The sequence below is a fragment of the Eucalyptus grandis genome, chromosome 11 (genome assembly GCF_016545825.1).
Source record: "Eucalyptus grandis isolate ANBG69807.140 chromosome 11, ASM1654582v1, whole genome shotgun sequence".
In the NCBI taxonomy this organism is placed as follows: domain Eukaryota; kingdom Viridiplantae; phylum Streptophyta; class Magnoliopsida; order Myrtales; family Myrtaceae; genus Eucalyptus; species Eucalyptus grandis.
This window is the reverse complement of record NC_052622.1, coordinates 27,109,004-27,128,797: the sequence shown is the minus strand read 5'-3', so window position 1 is coordinate 27,128,797 and position 19,794 is coordinate 27,109,004. Positions and strand designations below refer to the sequence as shown.

Here is a 19,794-nt window from a genome sequence, read left to right as displayed (position 1 = left end):
TCTGGAAGTTCATGGCCTAGACTGAGTGCATACATATGTGTGCATGTATACAAGAGAATCATCGTATGATGTATCTAATTGAAGGGGTTACTGTAGTCAATTTCATATGATCTATACATTTAGTTGAGAGGCGAGTTGAGAGGAGCGTAACAAGAGCCAAAAGGTGATAATTTTTCCGTCAGATCAAGTCGTATGAAAGTTTTAAGTGCATAAAGTTAGATTTTTATTTATCGGGATGAGTAAGATTTGTTATTGCATTCTAAAAATTGCGAAAAGTTCAATCAACTCATAAAATTTATTAAATAAGTGCAATCAAGTTTTGTAGTCAACGCTGTCAATTTATAACAAAAAATGTTGCCGTTAATTTATAACAGAAAATGTTGACATACCTTACCAAAAAAAAAAAAAAAAAAAAAAGAAAATGTTGAGGTAGCAGTTGGTATTTTTTTTTAAATCTTATTTAAATCATATTAGAAACTAAAAAAAGCTAACATTTTATTTAAAAAAAATTAAAGGAAAAGAATAGAGAATGGGCAGGGCAAGGCCATGCCAATGGGTGCCTGCCGCCATCCATTACTGAAGGTTGTCGGCCTTAGGTGAGGGTGGTTGGCCCTCGCTAGCTTTGAGAAAGGCCTTGCTGGTCCCAAGCAAGCGCAAGTGATCTTTGTTGGCTTGGGCTTGGGCGCCCACCCACCCAGATTTGGATGATGCTGAATGGTGCTTGGAACCAACGAGCCTCACCAACTTGGGCAAGTGCCGACATTGCCTAGATTTGACCGCTTGAGCCTAAGGCTAGTGAGGGTCGCCAGCCCTTGGTTGGGGTGGCGAGGCCTTGCCTAGGATTGCCGAGGGCTGGCCACCCTCGCCTAGGGTCGGCAGAGGTTGCCGCCTCTCTAGCAATGGGTGGCAATGACCGCCCACCAGCATGGACCTTCCCCCCTTCTCTCTAATAAATATTTTAGTTTTTTTAAAAAGTTTTTAAACCTAATTTAAATCAGATTTAGAAAAGAAAATAAAAAAAATGTCAACTAGGAAAAAGAAATTAATGTAAAATGCCATAATAACATTTTCTGTTAATTAAATTAATAGTGTAAACTTTAGAACTTGATTAAATTAATAGTGTAAACTTTGGAACTTGATTGCACCTATTCAGCCTATTCAACAAGTTCTAAAATTTCATTGCACTTTTTATACTTTCTTAACAAGTTTTAATGCTCTTAGTGAACTTATCACTTATTTATTCTAACATAAGTTCGAGTTTGCTAATTATTTTGTCAAAGCAAATCGTGATCTCATCATACTAAGCCGTGCCGCACCATTGCCCCTCGAGTTCAGTGATCAGAGAGATAATATGGTTTTTCTTAGATGCAGTTGAGCGAGAGATTGGAACAATGGCGGTGCCGGCAACAAGCTACCACGTCACCGAAGATCGCCGTATGGGGCTTTTAGACCTGAAGAAGCAGACCAGAAGGGAGAATTGTCGGGACGACAATTTCTAGACGAGCAGAACAACACGCATATCCGACGTCTTGCTTGGACTAGTACTCACTGTTTTTCTGGCAAAACGCCAAAATCGACATATTCGACCCCACCAGAAAATTAACATTCATCCCAAGAGTAGATCCTGTTGAGTTCATATGCCATGAAATTGCCCCAAATTTGTCCCAAGCTGACATAATCCTGACAAAGCATCAACGCATTGCATAATGTATCTTTTGTCGAAGAGAAGTGACCGGCGATAACATGCATCAGATGATACTAACGCCATTGCACAATATTACAAATGTTGGACAGATATGGCTCCATGATCAATGTGCAGTTGAAAGACGGTATCACAGAACACCCAGTCAGTGAAAATTAACTCCCTCGAAATCAATCTTTTACTGATGTCCGCAATATCTTCACATCATGGATCGGTCTGCACAGAGAGTACGTAAAAGTTTGATAAAACTATCGTCTTTTCACTGCTATCAGCCATGTCAAAATAGAGAAAATGACACTAATTGCGGTAGCTATAGAAAATGGTGAATTCATGTACAGCTTTCTTGGAAGTGAAGTTAAGCAGGACTCGGATCAATATTCATGCTTTACCCGACAGATTTAGCAACAAGCGTCAGAGACTGATTCGATGAGTCTTCTCAATCTCCCTTTCAAAATGAGGACCGACGAGTTCTTTTTCAGAATCAATGAAGCAATCGAAGACATAGCTTAAAGCTTCCCTTTCGAAAGTGAAGTTTAGCAGGACTCAGCCAATATTCATACTTTTCTCAAACCAATTTCAAACACATGCACTACAGCATGATCCAATAGGATTTGCAATTTTATTTTTTTCTTTCATTTTCAAAACAAGGACTGATATATTGTTTCCTGAAAGACCTAGCATCACCAATTTTCTCTTCACTGTATCATCAACAAAGTAGAATTCCCTATTGGTTTCGAAAATATAATTCCGGAAAGCCCAAAAACGGATGTCACCCCTCATTTCTGACAATTTTGTCTCCATGTTCTCATTAAAGAGTACTTTCTAAATAGCCACAAGTGCCAGAAAATATCATATCGTAAGTGAAAATACTTTGAGCACAACATTCTTCTATGTCAAGTGTGTTAAAGATATACAAATTCTTGAGAGACTCATGCATCAACAATTATCAAGAAAAGGCATACCTATCATTGTTGTCTGTTTGGACACTCCCAAGTCTTTTGATAATCTCCATTCCTCTGCATACTCGTCCAAATATTGTGTGTTTTCCTGTATGGAGGTGGAGACATCATAAAATCATCCACTACTCCAATACGATAATCAAAGAAGAAATAGTGAAGAGCAAAAGCAGAAAGATGAAAGGGTATATATGTTCCTTCCCGTACCAATCTTAATGAAATAAGGTGTCATGTAGGTACGTTTCTCCTCCTATATAGATGTTCCTAAAGTCCGAAAGAAATTATATATTCAGTTGTCCTTAGGTTATATTGAAGATGATTACCAGACTTATTGTATAGTCAGGTGCATTTGGATGACAAGAGATTTGAACAGTGTATCTGTACATGTTGTACATGAATGTGGCACCCACATTAATTAGAGCACCAAACTTCAGAGTCAGAGAGTCCTTTTGTCATGAAAATGGGCCCTTAAACATATATCTGGCCAATGAAGTTCCATCTCACAACTGAATCAGCATTTCTCAATTCTACATATACTGCTAATCCATAGATGTCTGACCAGCTAACCTGTATTGCACAAGGGAGTTGACTAGAATCAAAAGGCCGATATCAGTTTTAGGCCATATACTTACAGACTAGGTCTACACTTAAGATGAAGATGAAATTTTAAGGCAGCTAAATTTGCTCTTCTACGTCGAACTCGATGTCACTATACAAAAGATGTATATGGGAAATCTTCTTGTGAGTCAAAATCCTTTGATCTTCTGAAGAAATAAATTTCAAGACTGCTTCTGCTGTAAAGAAAAAGCCAAAGCGCCTATAATACACAACAAGCTAGAGGGAAGAGGGATGTCCCAAAGGCAAACATAATGACCAAACACATCACTCGTGTTCACAATTGCAACTTGCAAGTGCGCAATTATCTCAAAGTCTCTCAGACAGCTCGCACTAATAAAAGGATCAACCAATCACATGATTCAAAAAAACCATTCAATTAGAGACTGCAATAATGACTTCATTCAGATAATATCATACCATCAAGTGAAGGGCATGGCGCCAAGGTGATGAAGAACTGGCTGCCGTTGGTGTTTGGTCCAGCATTTGCCATGGACAGGATACCTGCACCCGTGTGCTTCAGTTCTGGTTTTATCTCATCCTCAAACTTTTTACTGCAACACAATACACACCATATATACTGTGAGATTCCTTCAACAACCAAACAAGGAACTGAACCGTACTCTAAGGTCCTCCTTCTTCGCCGGTGCACCCAAACAATCAAATACAATAAGGAGCTTGAGAAACACACTCTTCTGATTGCTCTCGTTGTACTGATGCTCGAGCAGTGAAAACCCACAGCTCAGTAAAGAAGCATTCCACCGCACGATTGTTAAGCGAATCAGTACTTAAACAAGAAAACGATGTCGCCATTACCCGTAGATCGATTCTCCACCCCTTCCAGTCCCGGTGGGATCCCCACCTTGCACGATGAAGTCCTAATTCAGGGTCACAAGAAAAAGAGACAATTAGAAAACCCATCATACGAAACGCGCATTCGTGATTTCTGGGTGTGGGACTTTTTCGATTCCAACGATAACTTTTGGGGGAGAGAAACAGCACGCAAAGAAACGAGCGATTTACCTTGATGATTCGGTGGAACCTGACGTTATCGTAGTAACCCCTCCGAGAGAGTTCGATGAAGTTCCGGCTAGTCCTCGGCGCATGCTTGAAGTATAGCTGTAGAAAAAAAAGCAAACAAAATGAAAGCTTTCACATCACCTGATGCATTGCAGAAGAAGCAGAAGAAAGCAGGAGGGGACTTGCCTCGACGGTGAAAGAACCCATGGAGGTCTCGAGAGTGACCTCGGGAGGACCTCCTTCCGCGGTCGCCCACATCTCCTACGCACAAAAGCAAGCTACGAGGGCCTCGCCGAGAGAGATCCTTTTGCAGAGGAAATGGAGTCGTCTTCCAAGTGCTCGATGAAATGCGCTCTCCGCAGCTGCAGAAATCGTGGGTCTTTCGAGGGGTTTTGAATCTTATTCGAGAGAGAACTGGACCTATAAACTTCAAACATCTTTAAGAAAAACCTTCAATTTTACTTTTATCTAATTAAAAAATCTCAAATTTCAGATCCAGTCTCATAAAAGTTCTCAATTTAAAATCTCGTCCCTACTCTACCATAATTTTTTTTTTTTTGATAAAAGGTAAGAAACCATAAACTTGTTTTTATCCTATTCAAAACCCCACATTTTTAGGTTTTGTCTGATCCTAATTTTACTCTAAAATTTTTACAATCCGATAAAAACCTATAAATTTTTTATTTTTAGTCATAAATCTACCCTCATTAACTTTGCATCAAAAAAATTTCATTGACAATTGGGAGATGAAAAACTCTCAAGTAGCTCTCAAGCACATGCTCTCCAATTGCGAAATATGGAAAATTCATAGTCACGTGTAATTACAAACAAAATCACTAAGGACAATTTTGACGGAAGGTTAATGCATAGTAGATTTGGGACTTAAATAAAAGTTAGTCATCTTTTATGAGATAAAAAATTAAAATTAAAATTGAAATTGGACTTAACATAGGGATTTTTCTTTCATGAGACAAAAGAAAATTAGGATAGAATTGATACAAAATATAAAATTGATGGTTTTAATGGGACGAAAATTTTTTTAGGATAGATTTGAGATTGGATTCAAAGTTTGGGGGGTTTTATGGGACAAAAAAAAGCTTAAGATAGGATTGTGATATAGGTTTTTTACGAAACAAAAAGTAAAATTGGAATAAAAGTTGAAGTCGGTGGTTTTTTAGAGAACGAGGCCGGCCCAAAAAGTATGTAGGCCCATGGACATTGCCTAATCGGCCCACTAGCTCTTGCCTGAGCTCTCTCGATTGAATTGCCAAGAGCCAGCTGCTCGCTCTTCGTAGCGTAGCCTGGGGACCGAGCACGAAGACGATGATGCAGTGACGAGCCGTTTCGCAGGTCGCCGCCGCACAGGTCGCCGCCGTTCGCAGCCGCGACAGGGCAGAGCTCGTTCGTCCTTGGCGCCGCGCGACTGCGATGAGGCCGATAAGGCTTCCCGAGCCGCCGCCGGGATTCAACGGCGCGCCCGACGTCCTCGGCGGCGCCATCCGGCGAGCGCTCGTCGTCGGCAACGGCTTCGCCGGCGCCGAGAGCCAGTGCGTCGGTTTGGTCCGCGCTCTCGGCCTCGCCGATCGCCACTCTCTACAAGTGAGCGGCCGACATTACTGCACTCGAATCTCTGCGTTTGCGCTTCTTTTTTTTTTGGTGGCGGTCCGCCTCCATAGATCGTCATGCTTCTATCGATTTCTGTTGACATGCGCGCTTGTCTTTGCTCACGGTGATCAAGTTAAAATTAGTGGCTGTCAACTCGCGTCGAGTCGTAATTTGTCATCGTTACATTTCGACCGGGTAAAATGGTAGTCCTTTAACCACCAAACCCAGTGGCCACCCTTCCAATTTGGAAGGGGGAGATGGGGTTCGAATCTCTACCTTCTCCCTTCTCCGGGAGATTGGAGCGGGGACAATTTAGTTTCAGGAATGGGATTCGACTCCCACACTCTGGGCAGGGCAAGAGTTTGAGAGTAAGCATTAGAGTAGTAGAGATAGAGTAGAACTGGTAAAAATGGAAAATTGATAGTCGTTTTCTATATGAGAGGCCGAAATTTCTTGCGGACTGGGTATGGATTCGTATACTGAGCAAATTAATCTGCATCGAATTTGCCAAACTGGAGGAGTCTTTGTTTTGAGTGGAGATTCTAATTTCAGGAGATGCAATTGGTAATTGATGAATCCTATGTTTTATTTCTTTGTGCGAGCATGCTTTACGTCCATCTAGATGGTGGGATGCACACTCAAGTACACATGTTGGTCTGCTCCCTTCTATGGTTAATTCCTGGATTCATTTGCCTTTCTAATTGTGGATTAACTTCCTTTCTGATATCAGGCGCTTCGTTACTTGTACAGCGCGTGACTAGGCCTAGAGGAGGGATTAATGAATGGCTTCGTTGGATCCCGGTTTCCTTCCATAAAAAAATTAATTATGTCGTGAAAAGAGTTTGGGGTGATTCAAGGTTTCAAACGACGGTTGAGAGCAATAAAGTCAGGCCTTTTTCAGCTGAAAAAAGTGGTAGGGGACAGTTTTAGAGTGGTTCTTCTTCGATGTTTCCAGTCAATAACAAACTTTGGTGATGTAGTGAACTTAGTAGTGTGGTGACCTGGTCTTATGTTGGACTTCTGTTGTTGTTAGCCCTTGTAGGGAAAATTAATGGACCTCATGCCTGAATGACTTCTGTTAAATGGCTTTTTGCAGGATTATTGGAAGCTGATCCAAAACAGATTGCAGTAATGGCTCGTGAATCATTTGAAAAGTATGTTTTTTGATCTTGTTCCTATTCTTCTCGTCATGCTTCTTTTCAATGGAAAACTATATAATTTTCAAATTGAATTGTAGTCCTGCTCAGAAATGTCCCATTTGAATCCAGGATACAGAAGATGCAATTGCAATTTGCCTAAGTAAAAAATTGCCAACATGGTCAACGTCTTTAAGTTTGGCTTTGGGGTTCTAGATGTCTTTGAACAGGCTAATTATCTGCATGTAGTGGTCATATCTAGCATTTGAATTTGTGGAATATGGATTTGCTTGTCCTTCAAATTATCTGCTATGCCCCAATAACTATCTACAATTGTCATAGGGAGGGCCCACTGTTGGTGATTGCATCTGGGCGGGACACTATTCCTGTTGCAAGCACAATAAGAAGGTTGGCTCCGGAGAATGTTTTTGTTATTCAGGTGAGTTCGACTATGCTTTCTTTTTAAGCTTCCTGCCACATGCTTGACTGATAAATGACCAGTTCCTTTGCCTTACTTTATTTTTCTTTTTTCACCTTCAATGGTTGGTTCTTAACCTTGCCATCGTTTTGCTCTGTCTAATATTTTAAAAATTAAAGAGATGAATTTTAAGGAGAGAAAACAAGGGGAAACAGGAAAAGAAGAAATAAATAAGCAAGAACTTTAGCTGGAAAAATATGAGGCGGCATGGTAATGTTCTTTTCTTTTGTTTATGAATAAAAATTTTGTTTTTTTGTTCCCGGGAATGAAAAAAGAACGAAACGTGTTTGTTTGCGTTTTCATTCAAAAACTGTTTTTTGTTCCCGGAACAAAATTGGAACAAAAAAAAACAAAAAAGTTACTTTTCTGTTCAAACACTTCTTGAAGAACAATTCTCTCTCTTTTTTTTCTTCTTCTTTTTTCTTTGATTGGTCACCGGCCTCGGCCATGGCTGGCGACCGGTTGTCGAGGGCCGGCGACGCCATCGAGGGTTGGCGACCTCGCCGGGCGTCGCCAGCCCCGGCGAGGCCGAGCCTCACCGGTGGCGAGCCTCGCCATGGCTGGGCGAGGCTGCCGGCCCCCGTTAGCTGGTTGCCGGAGGCTGGCGACCGGCTAAAAGAAGAAAAAAAGAAAAATGAAAAAAAGAAAGGAAAAAAGAAAAAGAAAATAAAAATATTAAAAAATTAAAAGAAAAAAAAATTTACCAAACCTGTTTCTATTTATTTTTTATTCCTGGAACAAGTTTAATAAACGCGTCTTTCTGATAAAAAATTGTTTCCCGGAACAGAAATAGCTTTTTCTATTTCTGTTCCTGGAATAATTTTTGAACAGAAACGTTACTAAACGCATCTTATGTGGCCATGGAATGGGATAAGACAACCTAGACTATTCACTTATCTCTCCCTTAACAATTTTTCGAAAAGTTTCTGTACATCTAATCGCAGCAATTCTCCTAAGAATTAGCCTATTTTTTTGCTTTTTTACTATAATCATGGTGTTTGTGCAACGAATGGTACAAGTAACTTGGTAATATGCGTGCTAATATGTTTTAGTTCTGCTTCCTTCTGGCAAGCTTTATGTTCCCTTCAAAAGCTAGTTCCTTCTGTTCACATTATCCAGCTGGTCCTTTTACATATTGATACTTCTTATGTGTCTGTCATCAATTGGAACATAGTTATCATGCATCGACAGTTTTTACCAGCATTAAATCTTAATTTGTCTTATCATTAATGTCATCTCCCAGATACAACATCCGAGGTCCCGTCTAGATAGGTTTGATTTGGTGATTACTCCTCGTCATGATTATTATCCACAGACAGCTCACGCGCAAGGGCAAATTCCTTGGCTTCTTCGAAGGTGGATAACTCCACGTGATCATCCCGATAGTCATGTGGTATGCACTGCAGATGGCAAATACACTCAATTGTTGGGAATCACCAATTTGCAATTAAGTTACTTGTTAGTTATTGCTCTTAAAAAAAAATCTCACAGGTCTAGAATATTGGATTTAGATTCTCACTGTGGGCGCCCTTCATCAAGCTGATTCTACTGCTCTTAAAAGTGCTACCTTCACCTGGCATGATGAGTTGGCATATCTTCCGAAGCCCTTGCTTGTGGTCAATATTGGCGGTCCCACAAGTAATTCACTTTTTCCTCATTCGTTACACATGTTCAAGCTTGATCTTTGTCAATTTTATCCAGCATATTTTTGTGATGAATCAGCTTATTTTGTCTGACAGATTTAATGAATCTTGTGGTCAAAACTAAACAGTCTTAGCTGATATAACTGATGAAGAACATTTTGTCTCACGATGATAAGAGAGACAGGCATTGAAACATCAGTCTTCATCCTGTAGGAACTGACTAATATCTTTGCAGTTGCACCCTAGTCTGTTTCATAGCCGTGATATTCTGGATGTTTGTTTGCTTGCATCAGTAGCACCCAGGGCACTATTTTATCATCATCATATGAGTTGGCTTGATTTTGAAAGTACATGTAAAACTATTTTTTACTTTGATCATTTCACAGAAGAATCTTACAGCTTTTTTCTATGTTCTGATCACAGGCAATTGTCCCTATGGTGATGATCTTGCAAAGGAGTTGATAACTAAGCTGCAGAATGTCATGTGGAGCTGTGGAAGTCTCAGAATATCTTTCTCTAGGAGGACTCCTGTGAGGGTGTGTATGCATTGTTCATTCTTATAAGAAATTTCTTAATGAAATAAGCAATAAACTGTATTACTTTGGTCCTGGAGCCATAAACTGTTTACCTCCCTGCCTTTCATTCCGCAGGTGTCCGAAATGTTTGTTAAAGAATTCAGGGCTAATTCTAAAGTTCACATTTGGGATGGTGAAGGTAGTTGTATAACTGATCATTGAAGGTTTTTCCTTTATTGAAAACGCAAAATCATCATATTGTGATAATGGATTGGAATACTTTCTGGTGTGTTTTAGGTCCAAACCCACACATGGGACATTTGGCTTGGGCTGATGCTTTTGTTGTAACAGCTGATTCTGTGAGCATGTTGAGTGAGGTCTGCAGTACAGGGTATGCATGAAACGTCAAACATTGAGGACCATCCCTAACTTTGAAATATCTACTTTTGTTTGGCCCAATAATTTGAAATATCCATTATAATTAAAGAGAGCAATTATCTCTCTTGATGCAGGAAGCCAGTTTATGTTGGTGGAGCTGAACGGTGTAAGTGGAAGTTTGCTGACTTCCAGAATTCCTTGCAAGAACGAGGAGCAGTTCGAGCATTCACTGGAAAGGAAGATGTAGGTTACTCATTCTTATTTAAATTATGTTATTTTCTTCTTTTTGCCTGAGGGTACAATTGAGTGCCAGTCAAGATGAAGCAGTGTCTAGATCTAGCTTGACTCGATTCACAAACTCAGTGCGTTCAAAAATTGATTTGACCTTGTTCTAGTACTAATATTGAGCTTGAGCTTGACTTGAAAAGGTAATTGAGATACTCAAGCGTGACTTGGCTTAGCTTTACTGCTGTTGAATTTTTCTTTTGTTTAATTAATCATATAGGTTAGTGAAATGAAATTACAAGGAGTAACTTGTATTTAGAATCAATTTGTGTAATGAGAAGTCATGCAAAAACACAGAATTCTACTATGATATGGCTGAATGCAAATCATCAAGGAAAGTAGCTTACTGTATCTGTGGCTCAAATATGTAAACTTCAAAAATAAACTGTAAAAATTGCAAGATCAGAGAATATCATCAAGCCCTAACTTCAGATAACCCCAACTGCATGAAGATGAGCTTTAGAGGCACAAAGGAACACCATCATCCTCAATGAGGAAACAACTAGTCGAGTCAGTTAATTTTCCCATCAATCTGTAACTAATTGGAAACTGAAAAAAATGTCACAGGGAGTCGCTGAAGAAAATTTGCACACAATAGAAACATTTACAGATATGACAGAATGAAACTTGCAAATGGTAGCTGGGGATGAACATTGCTGGAAAATAAGGTGACAAACATTTGTTGGTGACTCTGGATGATAGAAGCAAAGGAGCAGGAACGATGAAGACTGGAGCAAAACCTGCACAATAAGAGGAAAAGACTCATGACCAAGAGGAGAGAAAGAAATGAAGACAAGTCAATTCTCGGTTGAGAAGATAGGTCTACATTTCTCGGAAACTGAAAAGCTTGAGGGTCAGAGTTTCTAATGATTGCTAAAAGCATGAATACACAACACAAGAAGAGCTGTATAATTTCTAAAAATTTAAACACTTGCTTCTTAAACAAATTATTTTTTGAAAAACAACTACTCAATTAGGCTTGTGATACTCTAATGAAGAGTTTGTGACCTTAATGGAAAAGCCATTTCTACCTAGAGTCAGACCACTATGCGGAACTAATGGTTTTTGATGCACGACTAATGAGAAAAACACAATGCGAGTTGTAAGAGCAAAATGATTGAAAACTTATTATGTATTTGCACTTGTGAACTTAGTCCATGGTTTCTTTTAAGGGAAAGTATATTAACCTGCCTCATCCTTTGCTCAACTCAGTTGGACATATTAAGAGGTTTATGTTTACTTATATAGTTGGGTTTCGATGTACAGATATCTGAGATCTGGAGCTATCCTCCACTTAATGACACTGCCGAGTCTGCTGCTCAGGTGCATGAAGCACTTGCCAAGCGCGGATGGAAGATATGCACGTGATGGGCCTTCTGCTGTTGAGCCAATGTGGTCCTGTCACTCGCTTTGCTCTGGCACGTCTAGCATGTCATTAGGTTGGCCAGTACCCACTTGGTAACCTCGGTGAAGATAGCTCCTGTTCGCTAATGTTTCAAGGAGTCCAATCTTATTCTGTGGCTGTCCATTTCTGCGGAGCACAACTTTAGGTTGTGCATTTTTGGAGAAAGAATAGCCAGTTGGCAAGTAATCCAGCGTGTGAGATAGAGGACGTTGCTTTTTTTTTTTTTTTTTTTTTTTTTTTTTCCGTTCTTTGTACTGTTTCTGGATTCCCCCACTTCATTATAAGTTTATTTGTACTGACGGGGAAAGCGGTTTCGGTCACATTATGCCTTTCCCAGCGATGGGAGCTATACTGTATAAAGTTTCCCGCTTATTTGATCGATATGTGAGCAAATTCTGATAGCAAAAGCAGCATCTATGGATTCATGCTACAGTTCCTCTTCATAAGATCGACTGGAACCTGTTTATTATCGACTGGAACTAAAACATCACGGCTTACCTAGTTCTGATACATTTTTTTTTTTTTTTTTTTGAGTCGACGGCAGAAGCTCCTGTTAACACATGAGAATTACAGCAGTTGACTTTCTTTTGTATTACTGTCGATCGGCTATGCGTGGTGCAGCATCAATCTGCATCGGGTTTGTTGGGTTAGGCAAGTCCTACTGTAGGTTTAGTTGCATGATTAAGAGAACAAAACTTTGTTTATTCCTCATTAATCCACAGCCATGAGAAAGCCAAGGCATGTGAGGTTTCATTTCCTTCGACTTTTAGTTTGTAACAGAAGCAGCACTTACTTTTTCTGTTCTTTATCTTATGTATCCAGGTGATACCTAGAAATGGCAATGGGAAGATATTCATTGTTCAGAGGATTGCCAGCAAGGCATCGGTCTTTATGAAGTAGGAGGAACTGCTCCATGAATGATCTGCCATGTCACTTATTTCTATTGGAAACTTTAGGATGAGAAACAAAGCTAAAACGTTGGAGAAGTTGGCAACAACTCCTCTAGCTCTCTTGCTTCTATCTCACGTCCCATGTGCTCACAACTCTTCTTTATAAAAGACCTGCCCATCAAGCTCTTCAAGTCAAAAGCTTCAAGTCTCTTCTCTAAGCTCATTGAACTCTCTCTTATCCAGTAACGTAAAGAATATGAAGAGCGGTGACTCAGCCACCATCGATGTTCCTGACTCAACTGCCAGCGGTGGCGCCACTGCCAAAGGGAAAGGAGTAACGGTCGTGGCAGCTCCCCGGGCTGGAGGATGGAACAAAGGGGTGGCCATATTCGACTTCATACTGAGGTTGTGCGCAATTGTGACTGCACTTGCCGCTGCTGCTGCCATGGGAACGAGTGACGAGACTCTTCCCTTCTTCACTCAGTTCTTCCAGTTTCAAGCTAGCTACGACGACCTCCCGACTTTTCAGTATGTTCTCCTCGGCTTAGGGAATTGCTTGCCCATCTTGTCCTTCATCCCAGTGCTGTTTATACGGTCGAGACTGTCATGTCTCATCATAAACCATTTCAGAACATTAGAAGTGTTCACTCCTTCAAATTACTGTTACTGTAACTTGGCTTCTCTCGTTAGGACAAGAGATCTTCTAACTTCACCTTATTTTCCCTTTGCTAGAAAGAAATTATACCTATAACTACAACATAGAGCATCTTGATCATGTGAACCGAAAAACAGATGTGAACAATCTATTTATGCAGGTTCTTTGTGATTGCGATGGCAATAGTCGGGGGCTACCTAGTCCTCTCGCTTCCCTTCTCCATCGTATGCATCATCCGAACCCACGCCGCTGGCCTCAGAATGCTCCTGCTCGTTTTGGACACTGTAAGCATTCTCTCCATCTCTAATTGCTTAGTATTAACGTGCATTGCAATGCTAATTCCCGTCCTTTCTCCCCGTGTAGATGGCCCTCACACTGACCACAGCAGCTGGGGCCGCGGCTGCAGCCATAGTGTACTTGGCCCACAACGGCAATCCGAACACGAATTGGCTCGCCATATGCCAGCAGTTTGGCGACTTCTGCCAGAAAGTGAGTGGGGCCGTGGTAGCGTCGATGGTCACGGCCGTCGTCTTCGTGGTGCTCGTGATTGTCTCCGCCATGGCTCTTCGTAGGACGTGAGATGGTCCCAGCTGACCGATGGATGAGGAGGAGTATCAAGACATTTTCATTACGTGTGTTTCATGATGTTGGTGTGTGCGGTGGTGCCTGTGTTTTACAAGAAGTCATTTCAGCAATGGGGTCATTATCAATTCTTGTATAGGCATTACTTTATGGAAAAAAAATCGTTCATTTCTCTGCTTCACGAGTCGCAAGCAACTTCGTTTACTTGATGCTAAACAAAACGCAGCTAAAGAGCACGAAAAGGCCATGCAAAAGCACTCTATTTCCCAATTTTGTAAAGCATAAAGGATAAGTGGACTTAAAGTATTAAAATTTGTTACGAAAGTGTAATTAAGTTTTAAAACTTTTAAAAAATATAATCAAATTTTAAAATTAATCAAAGTGGCACAATCGAACCATTCCATTAATTCCTTCCAACTTGGCTTGACGAGGCTTATTATTATTATTATTATTATTATCTCTTTCTTACGTGGCAAGAATGTGCTTAAAATATGAGAATAAGACCTAAACAACATCGTTTTGATCTAAATATGATTTTTTAATCTAAATATTATTTAAATTAAATTAAAATTTTCTAATCAAGTCATGAGCCAAAAAGTTTAAATAAAAAAGGAGAATTTTGACACCTCTCCTTTCGAACAAGATCATAATCACCGAACGAAATCACCTCCAAAAATCTCCTTTTCTCTTAATCACCAGTGCAATTGTCTACGTCAGCAAGATGTGAACAGCCAAAACCTTTCATAGACTAAAATTATTATTTCTGGAAACAATATCTATTCAAAAATATTTCTATTCATCGGATGAATTTCTAAATAGAAGAACGTATTTAGTAATTGAACAAAATTTCTACTCCCGAAATATAAAGAGAATATAAAGACATTCAGTCCAATCCTAATTTTTTTAATTGATTTATAAAAATGTTTGTGGAGACTTAATAATTTATGTTTGGATAAAACTAGACTTTTGTAAGGATATAACTAATCAAGATATTTTAAGATGGCCTTGAAATCCAATGTAATAGTTAGTTCAAGATAAATGATAGAAAATGGCAGAAGAGAGTCCCATTGGTTTATAACTTACATTATAAAACGGTTGACAATAAATTTTTTTGGGCATTACAATAAATAGGTGCATAGACCTTTTGATCTTTTTTAATCGCAATAAGAAGAGCAAGCATTGCCTAGCGGAATGGGCAATGACGAGAAAACTAAGGATGAAGAACATTTTAATGTTGGTGCGCTTATTTGTGCAAACTTATCAAACCTTCAAGCAAATGATATTGGAATGCCATGGAGCATAAACTTATTCAACCACTACGAACACAGAACAAATGAAAATGGAAAAGACTTGTTTAGAGCCATGTAATTTTCTATTAAAATAGAATTGCAAATGACCTTAAATGATGTCTCCAATAGAGTCTTAAGGGAAGAAGACATCTTCTCTTAGCGGAGTGGACAAGTTATCACAACTTAGCATTATCTTTAAAAGAAAATGGCATTCAAATATCCATATGGTAAAACCTTAAAAGCTCATTCAATTTCGAATCTAATTTTCATTAAAAGATTTAAAAAATTTTATGCTAATTTTAATTCTAAACTAGAATTAACATTGTAATATAGAAAAACTACTCAAAATCTAATTTCTAAATATTTTTCTAAATTTCTAAATTTTTGATTTTATATTTTTTATCTCAAAAAATAGGGACTTGGATTAGGTCAAGAGACATGGTTTGGATGTGGTTCTCATTTGGATCTTGTGTCAATTGTGTAAAGATGAGTATTAAGTAATGCTAAGCTTGTTTCTCAGCAATAACCTTATTTCTCTTTTTATTCACGGGAACAAAACAATATATATATATATATATATTTATATATTATATATATATATATTCTAAATTTATTCTTTGACCATTAATTTATTTTGAGGAATAAAAAAATTTAATTGATTTACACAAATAAATTGCTATTTTTTATTTTTATTTTGGAGAATAAAAGAACATAAATATAAAAACATTACCAAATTGGCCCATAGCCTCTTATTCCTACATAAACAAAGTTTGATGCCCTTAAGTCTACCAAAGACAGTTTGAGCTTCGCAATTTACAATATTAACCTCCGCAAGCAATTCAACCACACTTCTAATGACACCTTTTAATATGTATTCTATAATTGCAAATCTTATTTTAGAAGCAAGGAGTTTTTTCAAGAGATAATTATGCAAATAATTCTTGAACTTTGACTCAACGAGTAATGCTGTCTCTAAACTTTTAATTTGTTTGATTTGGTCTCTCAGCTTTAATTCAATGTGTAATATCGTTTCTGAATTTTTAATGTATTCAATATGGTTGATGAAATATTGGCAAATGTTATGAAACCATCCATTTTTTTCTCAAAGGCAAAATGATACAAATGGTCCCTAAATTTTAACCCAATCCGTAACGCCATTCTTGAACTTTTAGTTTGTTTATTGTGATTCATGAAATTTTGAAAAATGTTCTAGAACCATCTCTTTTTCTAAAATGCAAGATCACATAAATATTCCATGAACTTTAATCTACTGTGCAATGATATCACTTTTTTATTTTTAATTTGTTGAATGTGATATTTGAATTTCGATACATTGGACTGTATGGAAATGTTTAATATTATTTTTAAACATAAATTAAATAGTAAGATAACATTAAATATTTTCATATAAATCAATGACTTGATTGAATAATTAATAAAAATGATTATATTGGATAAATTAAAAGTTTATGAGTAACATTATGCATTAGGTTAAAGTACATAGACTATTTGTCTAATTATCGCCTTCTAAAATGCAAAATGAATCGGAAGCTCGATCAGGCTCTGTTGTTCTTGTTATAAAACCTTGACCTGGGAATAGCTTCAAACCATCTCCTTCTTCCACCCTAAACCCATCCTCTCTCTCTCTCTCTCTCTCTCTCTCTCGCTCTCGCATGGCGGCTCTCATTAGGAACCTTCGGTCCGGGAACAGTCTAGCCAACTCTTCTCTCATTCCTCCCCACCTGCTCACCAGTTGCAGAGGAATCGTTTCGAAGCTCTTCGTTGGAGGTACCCTTTTACGTGCTTGGTCGGCTCGTGTTACTGTCTTTGCCCAGTTTTGGGATATCCATTTCGAGTGCCTGCATCGATTCTCGAAGACACGATTCTTTTTTTGGTGGTTTGCGTACGTGGGTCGTCAGTGCATGTGCAGTTGATATCGCGTGAGCAACGTGTTTGAAGAAATGCCTGTTTGAAGAAACGTGATGTCTTGACACCCCGTAAGTTATCGTGCTGTGCCGTCGTGTGTTTGAAGTAATGTTCGTTTGATGATTTCTTAAAGGTCTTGTTTGGGGAACTGGAGTAGGCGACGGTTCTTGATTGTTCTTGTTCTTCTTACCACTTTGTGTCCATTACTTAGAATGTTGCATAACCTGTTGTTGAGCACTGCTCTGCAAGGGTATTCTACACTGTAAACCACACTTAAGGTGATACTTATTCCTAATGCCGATCAAAGTACTAATGAAAAATGAGAGCAAGAAGATCTTATATATTTTCTGCAGTTTGTTAGTTTGGCAGGAGAAAGTGACTGCTAAGGGTTCCTAAGCTGGAGCAGTGAAGGCCCCTTGGTCCGAGTCTTAGATTTAGAGCTGGCAAGGAATATAGTGCTTACATTGAGCAAACTTTGTTGCTTCCCAATAAAGAAACACCGTGACATTTGGCCAATTCATTTCTATTTTGAGATTTGAAAGCGTGCGGGATATAAGCGCCGTTGGCCCTCTTTTGTAAGTATAGAATTGCATTAGTGGCCTTCCATTCAATAGGAGACAAATTGGTAAAGGCTTGACATATGGGTCTGTGATGATACAAACTCATACACCCAACGATTGATAGTGAGCGGTGATCATATACAGCAAATTTTATCCTCTCACAATTTAACAATCCTCATCATTTGATTCAGCGTTCCTGTTTGGTTTGATTCAGCAAAAATTGGAGCTTTCAGTAATCAGTCAAAACCAGCAGTTTATCTTGTTTTAAGTGGGCCTGCTGTTTTGAGCTAGTTTCTCACTGTGTCTCAGGATTGTCATTTTACACCACAGACAAAATATTGGCTGAATCATTTTCTCAGTTTGGTCAAGTTGTTGAAGGTACCTTAAGGCCATCTCTTATGCACAATTTGATCTGGTTTTAATTTTTATTTACGTATATTCAGTAAATTAAACCTCTTATTTCTTTCCATCCAGCTAAGGTTGTGATTGATAGAGTGTCAGATAGATCAAAAGGATTTGGATTTGTAACTTTTGCATCTGAAGACGAGGCTTACAGAGCATTGACAGAGATGAACGGAAAGGTAAATTGCTCGGCCTCTAATTGTTCAGCGACTCTATCTAATGAATGGCTATTTTATGAAGGCTCTCTCATTTTCACAGACACTGAATGGGCGAATCGTTTTTGTGGACTACGCAAAGCCTCAGTTAGGCGAAAAACTTGGAATGCCGATTGCAAGAGGGCCTCCTGAACCGAAAGTTGATGATAATTGACTACTCTAGTGAAGATGCAGATATAGTGAAACTCACATTGCAGGAAGTATTGGTTCAAGCACAAAGTGAATGGTACACGCATATACATAACTCAGACAGCTCCCCACCGAACCTATGAAAAACACACAAAAAAAGAAGATAGCTCGACTTTTTAAAATGAAGAGAACAAGGAATGGATATTCTCGTTTGGCACTTGATGTAGATCTATTGATTTGCAGATTTTTTCATAGTCTAGTGTTGTAAGAATGATCTGTTGTGATTTAAAAAGAATGCTATTTGGCAGTTGATCCATGATGAGAATGACAACTAGCTATGTCGTTCTCTGTCTCTGTTCCTCAAGTGGTGTAAGCATTGAAACAACACGATGATGCTGGAGGCTCTCAATTACTGCTCGTCGGCATGGAGCTTTTCATCATGGTATCTCTTGTCGTATTCTGTTACTTAAAACTATGTCAATGAGGGCCTTGGTCGATGCGAAATGGGTTTTGGCATCTGCTCGGCACAGGTTTTAGGGTGCGTGTGGTAAGAGAAAGGCTGCTTCTGTTAGCATGGGAGGGTCACTCTGCCCTTGTACTCCTGTGTCTGCAACTCTAGTGTAGTGTTATGGCTACTTGGATTTTTGACATGGCCCCGCAAGGAATTGCGTCAATTTACGTCTTTCTAGTGGGGCGGTTCTTCCTCGTGGTATCTCCGGTTTACTGTCAATTATGGTTGGATTATTCACAATCCCAGAATTCATTATCTTTCAGGGAAAATAATCAACTGCTATTTCACCGTTATTCCATACATCAATTTGCATACCTACTGTGACTCTAAAATCCTTCCTCTGTCCTCTCCCTTAACCAACCCTCCCAGCCACTGCTGCCAGACTCAGCCATTGTTGCCTATGCTTTCCCAATTTGAGCTGTCATTCCGGTAGCTCGTCCTCACACGACGCCCTCTAGTCCCCGTTATTCATTGCATCCCAACCTCCCCTCTCCTCCTCATGCTCGACTCCCTCGCTTCGAGTCCATCGCGACCACTGTGGACCTCTAGTTAGAGGTCGGCGAAGGTCCAACCTACATGACAGCTCAGAACGTGGTCAGGTCTGACCTGGATCTACGTGTGGAGCTCGACGTCACAGCCATAGGGAACTCCAAGCAAAGCTCCCCATGGTTGCCTCACCGAACTTTCAAAGCTTGCCAACCATGGCCGAGCTCGGAACAGAGCTCGAGCCCCGAGCTTCATGGCTGAGCTCTTTTGAAGCTCGCGCATGAGAGGGAGGGGAGGATCGCGGTGTTTGGCATGGTATTGGTCGGCATCACGACGGTGGGGAAGCACGTTGGTCGGTGGTGGGCAACGATGAACATCACAACTGATTTTGGCCGTGGGTATCGTGAATCT

The 19,794-nt window shown here is 39.5% G+C and overlaps 4 protein-coding genes across 8 annotated transcripts; 3 read left to right on the top strand and 1 right to left on the bottom strand.

The window, feature by feature from the left end:
• Nucleotides 1-1,581: 1,581 nt before the first annotated feature.
• Nucleotides 1,582-4,700, bottom strand: LOC104426049 (peptidyl-prolyl cis-trans isomerase CYP18-2). Its single transcript, XM_010038978.3, has 6 exons — nucleotides 4,480-4,700; nucleotides 4,297-4,392; nucleotides 4,090-4,151; nucleotides 3,694-3,827; nucleotides 2,665-2,749; nucleotides 1,582-1,918 (listed from the first exon to the last, which is right to left on the bottom strand). The coding sequence occupies exons 1-6, from the start codon at nucleotides 4,549-4,551 to the stop codon at nucleotides 1,873-1,875; spliced, it is 495 nt and encodes a 164-aa protein (XP_010037280.2). The 5' UTR covers nucleotides 4,552-4,700; the 3' UTR covers nucleotides 1,582-1,872.
• Nucleotides 4,701-5,589: 889 nt separating this feature from the next.
• LOC104426050 (mitochondrial fission protein ELM1) lies at nucleotides 5,590-12,168 on the top strand. Of its 5 annotated transcripts, none has more exons than XM_010038979.3 (11): nucleotides 5,590-5,892; nucleotides 6,649-6,811; nucleotides 6,995-7,052; nucleotides 7,377-7,473; nucleotides 8,756-8,905; nucleotides 9,024-9,150; nucleotides 9,579-9,691; nucleotides 9,806-9,869; nucleotides 9,968-10,061; nucleotides 10,183-10,291; nucleotides 11,600-12,168. In XM_010038979.3, the coding sequence occupies exons 1-11, from the start codon at nucleotides 5,722-5,724 to the stop codon at nucleotides 11,699-11,701; spliced, it is 1,248 nt and encodes a 415-aa protein (XP_010037281.2). In that variant the 5' UTR covers nucleotides 5,590-5,721; the 3' UTR covers nucleotides 11,702-12,168. The 5 variants fall into 5 exon arrangements, 3 of the variants coding, with proteins under 3 accessions (XP_010037281.2, XP_018721457.2, XP_018721456.2); XR_721766.3 differs by lacking the exon at nucleotides 5,590-5,892 and adding an exon at nucleotides 10,901-11,153 and having other exon boundaries at nucleotides 5,965-6,811; XR_721765.3 differs by lacking the exon at nucleotides 5,590-5,892 and adding an exon at nucleotides 10,901-11,186 and having other exon boundaries at nucleotides 5,965-6,811.
• Nucleotides 12,169-12,790: 622 nt separating this feature from the next.
• On the top strand, nucleotides 12,791-14,046 carry LOC104426052 (casparian strip membrane protein 1). Its single transcript, XM_010038985.3, has 3 exons — nucleotides 12,791-13,156; nucleotides 13,444-13,567; nucleotides 13,647-14,046. Exons 1-3 carry the CDS (start codon nucleotides 12,885-12,887, stop codon nucleotides 13,860-13,862), a joined length of 612 nt encoding a protein of 203 aa, XP_010037287.2. The 5' UTR covers nucleotides 12,791-12,884; the 3' UTR covers nucleotides 13,863-14,046.
• Nucleotides 14,047-16,737: 2,691 nt separating this feature from the next.
• On the top strand, nucleotides 16,738-18,826 carry LOC104426053 (small RNA-binding protein 11, chloroplastic). Its single transcript, XM_010038986.3, has 4 exons — nucleotides 16,738-16,942; nucleotides 17,950-18,018; nucleotides 18,115-18,221; nucleotides 18,301-18,826. The coding sequence occupies exons 1-4, from the start codon at nucleotides 16,828-16,830 to the stop codon at nucleotides 18,409-18,411; spliced, it is 402 nt and encodes a 133-aa protein (XP_010037288.2). The 5' UTR covers nucleotides 16,738-16,827; the 3' UTR covers nucleotides 18,412-18,826.
• Nucleotides 18,827-19,794: the final 968 nt, after the last annotated feature.